Source organism: Muntiacus reevesi, chromosome 9 (assembly GCF_963930625.1).
Source record: "Muntiacus reevesi chromosome 9, mMunRee1.1, whole genome shotgun sequence".
In the NCBI taxonomy this organism is placed as follows: Eukaryota; Metazoa; Chordata; class Mammalia; order Artiodactyla; family Cervidae; genus Muntiacus; species Muntiacus reevesi.
Genome location: NC_089257.1, coordinates 46,217,279 through 46,224,468, shown reverse-complemented (window position 1 = coordinate 46,224,468; position 7,190 = coordinate 46,217,279). Strand labels below are relative to the sequence as shown.

Here is a 7,190-nt window from a genome sequence, read left to right as displayed (position 1 = left end):
CAAGGTAGTTTATTTCTGTCTACTTTTGTCTTAGCTCATTTCCAGATTACAGAAGAAACCAATGGCTTCAGTTCAGTGATGAATTTTATGCACTACTCACATTGCACTCTGCCACTATCAACCCAGTGAGAGAAAGACTGAGTCTCTGCTGCTGCCTCCTGAACACACTCTATTCTCCCCTGAAAAGCAATGGGCATGACTGACACCATGGAGAGGAAGAACCAGAGTGGGAGAGTGAGTGAGTTTGTGTTGCTGGGCTTCCCAGCTCCGGGACCACTGCGGGCACTATTATTTGCCCTTTGTCTGTTAGCCTATGTATTGGTGCTGACTGAGAACATACTCATCGTTGTGGCAATCAGGAACCACCCCAGCCTCCACAAACCCATGTATTTCTTTCTGGCTAATATGTCCTTCCTGGAGATTTGGTACGTGACAGTCACTATTCCCAAGATGCTCGCTGGCTTTGTTGGGTCCAAACGGGGCCGTGGACAGCAAATCTCCTTTGAGGGCTGCATGACACAGCTCTACTTCTTCCTGGGCTTGGGCTGCACCGAGTGTGTCCTCCTCGCAGTTATGGCTTATGATCGCTATGTGGCCATCTGCCATCCTCTCCACTACCCCGTCATTGTCAGCGGCCAGCTGTGTGTGCAGCTGGCAGCTGGCTCCTGGGCTGGAGGTTTTGGCATTTCCATGGTCAAAGTTTTCCTCATTTCTCGCCTCTCTTACTGTGGCCCCAACATCATCAATCACTTTTTCTGTGATGTCTCTCCATTGCTCAACCTTTCGTGCACTGACATGTCCACAGCAGAGCTTACGGACTTTGTCCTGGCCATTTTTATCCTACTGGGGCCACTCTCTGTCACTGGAGCCTCCTACATGGCCATCACCAGTGCTGTGATGCGCATTCCCTCAGCTGCTGGGCGCCACAAGGCCTTTTCCACCTGTGCCTCTCACCTCACTGTGGTGGTCATCTTCTATGCAGCCAGTATCTTCATCTATGCCCGCCCAAAGGCACTCTCAGCTTTTGACACCAACAAGCTGGTGTCTGTACTTTATGCTGTCATTGTACCACTGCTCAACCCCATCATTTACTGCCTGCGCAACCAAGAAGTAAAGAGAGCCTTACGCCATACTCTACACCTGCACCAGAGTCATGACACTAGCTAAGCCTGGGGAAGCTAGCAAAACAAGTAGAAGGGAGGTATTAAATCTTAGATAAATAACTGGGTTTCCCTGGTGGTTCAGTGGTAAAAATTCCACCTACAATGCAGGAGACAGCCGGCAAGGCAGGAGAAGTGGTTTGATCCCTGGATTGGGAAGATCCCCTGGAGCAGGAAATGGCAATCCCTTCCAGTATTCTGCCTGGAGAATCCCATGGACAGAGAAGACTTGTGATCCCATGGGGTCACAAGAGTGAGACAAGACTTAGTGACTAAACTACCACCACCAGAGCTCTTAAACTTAGGATCTATATCTTCTAAGAAGGCAGAAGAGCTCTTAGAGCCTAAATTAGGGACTAGAGTTTCCAAGGCACCACCAAGGAACTAATTCAGAACAAGGAAGAGAGGTGAATTAGAAGCTAGAAGTTGGATTTCTTCAAGACAAGGTCTTAACATACAGGCTAGAACTTGATCTCATGTGGTCTGCTCTACTGTAATTTACGTAGAACAGGTCCATGAAGCGTGTATCCTGGTGGGGTGGGAAGGGATGACTATGAGTATAAAACATGACTGAACTCCAATAGCATCTTTCTCAGAACTAGCATCTTTCTCAGTGGCTCTTCCTGGATTTGCTACTGAATTTTAGTTCTGAGACAGAAGATACAAAAAAGGGAAGCAGAAAGAGAAAAGTCATTCAAGGAAGCATAGGTTTCATTATGGAAAAGCGTCAGGAGACTTCTGGATGAGACCTCTTCTAGCTGGAGGATACCGATCATAGCCCACGAAGGAGAGGAACCATAACTGATTATTCTAGTGTGAATTACAAGGCAGGGAGACAGAAAACTGTGAATTTTTGTATTGGCAATATATCACCCCTTGGACTATAGAGGTTCAGAGCTTCATTTCCTGATTTATCAAGGAACTAGTGACTGGCTACAGTTGTTTATTTAATACTCAGTCTCCCTAATTAGACTATAAGCTCCAAGAAACCAGAGATCACATTTGTTTGTTCATCATTTTATTAGCAGGGCTCAGAATAGTGTTTAGCACATGATAGCTATAAAGAAGTATAGTAAAGGAATATAATTTGGAGCCATGTAGGCAAAGCATGTGTGTAACATCTATAGGTTAGTTTTCGCAGGTTTCAGAAACTAAACCTTGTACATCTTGCCAGGATACAAATAGGTACAAAGTGGCACAGCCTTGCTGGAAGAAAAGTTGGCAATATGTATCATAAATGCTAAAAATATTGAAAACATTTGAAACACAAATATTTGATTAAGAAATATCAAATTTCCTAATAGTAAATACAGACATTTGTATTTATTATAAGAAAAATATGGAAATATACTAAACTTCCACAGAAGACTGATTAATTAATTTTTAGTCTATACATTAAGTGAAATATCATGCAGACACTAAAATACTATAATCTAAATAGAGGTAATGACAGAAAAATATTCTTCATACAATAAATGCAAATATTAGGTTATGAATAATATCAAAATACTACACTGTACAAAATAGCATCAGTCTTATTTGTTTATTTATTTAAATATGACTAGAAGGAATCAGAGATGGCAATAGCACCCCACTCCAGTACCCTTGCCTAGAAAATCCCATGGACGGAGGAGCCTGGTAGGCTGCAGTCCATGGGGTCGTTACGAGTTGGACACGACTGAACGACTTTACTTTCACTTTTCACTTTCACACATTGGAGAAGGAAATGGCAACCCACTCCAGTGTTCTTGCCTGGAGAATCCCAGGGGCGGGGGAGCCTGGTGGGCTGCCATCTATGGGGTCGCACAGAGTTGGACACGACTGAAGCGACTTAGCAGCAGCAGCAGCAGCAGGAGTTGACTGAAATATTAGCAGTACATAAAATGAACCCCTTGTTCTTATAAACTGCATTCTGGGCAAAGGTATTATTACCAGCATATTTATTTAAATAAACATTTCTTGGCCAGTAAAATATGCAACTTTATTCATCTAGACAGAGAGATGGTTAAAGGGTATGTCAGTGTGATTTTTGGAAATGTAACTCCTTATAATCACCCAAGACTCAGAATGATAGGCTACTTCTCTCTGCAAGTGTAGGGGCCTTGTGATGCTGCAATTTACTTTCCTATATTTGTCTACAATCTTAATAAAGCATATGAAAAGCTATAATCTATATAAAAATATTGAATCACTGTATTGTATACCTGCAATGAATATAATATTGTAATTTAACTATATTTTGATTTTTTAAAGCATATGAAAGGCTACTAGCAACATAATTATTAGGCATTATTAGTTAGTCTCTACTTATTAAAATTTTTAAATAATATTCACATCTATTTGTGCCAAAACAGTTATATAAACTTATAAGTGTCTTGCTATGACAATTAATAAATGACTGGATATGCAGTTCACCAAAAATCTATCTTCTACCTCTGCCATTGAATAAGTATCTGTGTTATAGCCACACTTTCTGGGAAAGAAACTCACTCAGAAGGACAATACAGATAGTGGAGTGCAGTTTATTACACCGGCAGGCCCAAGGCAGAATCTCCTCTTAGCCAAGTACCCCGACCAGCATTTGTGAAAATCTTTTATACCCCATGTGTACGTGTCCAAACCCACCACCCCAATTCCCTTGAGACTTACATAAACAAAGGTAGGGTAAGTACAACTACAATAACCCCATCATTCACGTGTTATGTGTTCAAACAGTCAATAATCAATAAGCCCGCAGTTACATTCCAAACAGTTAATAATCAACAAGCTTATGGTCACGTTCCAACCAGTTAATAATCGATAAGCCTGTGATTACATCCTGATAGATACGGAAAAATTTATGACCTGTCCGGAGACAGGGGTGATTACGGAATGTTTCCTCTTAGGCAATGAGTAACCTGGATGTGATCAAGATTCCCCTGTCTGGAGGGGGTCTTATCCTTCCATTGTCGTTCCCACAGGCACCAAGCAGAGGGTTCAGAGTCCACTGGAGAGGCAGCCGAGCATGATCAGCACAGACAGGCCTGAGATGGAGTCCTGGCCCTATGAATTCCTTCTTCATCTGAAATTGGGTAGTGGTCGGGGAAGGGAATGTCCTCTTCTGGGCATCAATAGTGTAGCTAATTTATGAGCCTCCTTATCAGTGAACTCCAATTAGTGGGAAGTAAACACCCATGATGCTGATTTCCTTTATTGTGCTTTTCTTTCTCTTCCAAGCTTTTTACAATAAAGTATGTGTGCTTTTTAAAATTTTTTTAGTTTTAAAAAATACCTCTAATTCTGATTTCAAAATTTGGAACCAAATACTTCAGGTGTAGGAAACAAGGTTAGCACAATCTCCTGCACTTATTTATCTTTTGATTACAAAACTGAGATGTTTGAGTCAATGTTAACTCTGGTGGGACTGACACTACTCCTGACTTGGACTGTATGGTCACAGTCATATTATCCTCATGACTGATATTGAATTTGATATTCCAAATCTAAGATTTTCAAATAAACTATTAGTTATCAGATAAGTATTCTTCATCATCCATTGATATAATTATTTGTCCATAAACCTAGAGAGAGGGTTTTTTTTTTTTAAACTTTATTTCTCATCCTCTTTTTCTTTTTTCCCCTCATACTGTCCTAATATGGCTTTTTATGTCTGACTTAGTTTTTTTTTTTTTTTTTTTAATTTTATTTTATTAGTTGGAGGCCAATTACTTCACAACATTTCAGTGGGTTTTGTCATACATTGACACGAATCAGCCATAGAGTTACACGTATTCCCCATCCCGATCCTCCCTCCCACCTCCCTCTTCACCCGACTCCTCTTTTTCTTTCAGATCATCTTTATAATTACAAATTTTTCAAAATATTGATAAATGATGTGGCTCTTACACTTGCACCCCAATGTTCATTGCAGCACTGTTTATAATAGCCAGGACATGGAAGCAACCTAGATGCCCATCAGCAGACGAATGGATAAGGAAGCTGTGGTACATATACACCATGGAATATTACTCAGCCGTTAAAAAGAATTCATTTGAATCAGTTCTAATGAGATGGATGAAACTGGAGCCCATTATACAGAGTGAAGTAAGCCAGAAAGATAAAGAACATTACAGCATACTAACACATATATATGGAATTTAGAAAGATGGTAACGATAACCCTATATGCAAAACAAAAAAAGAGACACAGAAGTACAGAACAGACTTTTGAACTCTGTGGGAGAAGGTGAGGGTGGGATGTTTCGAAGGAACAGCATGTATATTATCTATGATGAAACAGATCACCAGCCCAGGTGGGATACATGAGACAAGTGCTCAAGCCTGGTGCACTGGGAAGACCCAGAGGAGTCGGGTGGAGAGGGAGGGGGGAGGGGGGATCAGGATGGGGAATACGTGTAACTCTGTGGCTGATTCATGTCAATGTATGACAAAACCCACTGAAATGTTGTGAAGTAATTAGCCTCCAACTAATAAAAAAAAATTAAAAAAAAAATGATGTGGCTCTTTTGTAATTTCCTTTGGCCTGGGGGAAGTCTCCAGTCTCCTTCATCATTATAGGAAATAGGAGTACTGGATCCAGACAGGATCTTTCAGATAGGAGAGGTATTGAGAGCGTCCAGATGCCAGGGTCCAGCCTCAGCAGGATCCAGGGGTACCCTCAGGATGAATGGCGTCGGCGAGAAAAGGAGAGAAAGACACATGAGATCAGCCTTGATAGGACCGAGTCTGCGAGGGAGAGAGAGAGAGAAAGAGAGAATGACCAGACGGGGGTGTTTGCAGGGTCTGGCAGAGTCTGGCAGTGCTTTATTTTTTACCATGGATTTTATACCCTAAATCATTACATTTCTAAGGGGAAGATAGTTTAACATTACATCAGCTTGTTATTCATGAAACCAGGGTGTTTTCTGCATACTTCTTTGTTTATGAGGGTCTTCTACATTATCTTCTGGCCTTGGGGCCTATTGACATTTTATGACCTAGGTGAATGCAAAGCTGTTTTCCTGTAATCTATTCTTTAATGAACACAAAGGTCAGTCCTTTTGCAGAAGTTATCAGCTACATTTATCTAAAAGGTTTACAGCACAAAGACTCTGCAGCTCCGGTGAGGCAGCCCCTGTTTAGCAGTCCTGGTTAAAATGAACAATACTAAACTCTTACTTTTCTAAATCTTTAACTATAACCACTTTTAGAATAATAGGGCTCTGGGCCTATTAGGGCCTTTTGTGTGACCAGGTTCTTTATGCTGCTTATGATTAAGGTGCTGTGAGCAGTCATGTGCATTAGTACACATTTGCCAAGCAAGCTAGAATGCCAGCAAAGGGGTCTAAATTGAAACACTCCTTTCATCCTAGATAATCTTACAGGATACCACCGTCCGGCAGACATATTAAAGTTCTAAGTTGATTCTGTTTGGAAAGAGATCGAGGAAGGCCTTCAACCCATGTCACAGAAATTAGGGAGTAGTCTAATATAGCAAGCATCAGAAAGACAGAGATCATCTTTAAGGTGAGCGCCGGGGCAGTTTTTCGAAATCCCTGAAGTCCTGATCTGCCTTGCTTATCAGGTCTTCTCACGACCTTGTCATGGGTGGGATCTCGTGTGCTGGCTCCCGGCAGCCAGAGGCAACAAATATCTACACAGCAAGTGAGGATCAACATAGACAGCTTTTGTCCTCAAAAATGTTGACTGGTTCCCATCAATTTTCAATAAACTCCTTCTATAGTACTAAATACCCTGTCCTGCTACATTAAGAACCCCTTACAGTTGTGAGATTCAAGTAAAGACAAAAAGCTATCAAATCCTGGGGACTAAGAGACAGGACACCTAAAAGGAATGTGATATCTCAGATTGGATCCTAGAATGTAAAAAGAATATGGAAAACCTGGCAAAGTATGAATAAACCTGGACTTTAGTAACCAAAAACTTGTACAAGTCTTGCTTTCTTAGTTTCGAAAGTGTTTACTGTAAGGTCAGGTGATAATATTAGGAGAAACAAACTAGTAAAATATGAGAAGTCTCTTTAAAACTTTTC

The 7,190-nt window shown here is 41.1% G+C and overlaps 1 protein-coding gene across 1 annotated transcript; it reads left to right on the top strand.

Moving 5' to 3' along the window:
- Positions 1-207: 207 nt before the first annotated feature.
- On the top strand, positions 208-1,167 carry LOC136175921 (olfactory receptor 226). Its single transcript, XM_065946109.1, has one exon. The coding sequence runs from the start codon at positions 208-210 to the stop codon at positions 1,165-1,167; it is 960 nt and encodes a 319-aa protein (XP_065802181.1).
- Positions 1,168-7,190: the final 6,023 nt, after the last annotated feature.

Coding starts and splice junctions, on each gene's coding strand:
- LOC136175921 (XM_065946109.1), top strand. CDS start 208: ATGGAGAGGAAGAACCAGAGTGGGAGAGTGAGTGAGTTTGTGTTGCTG.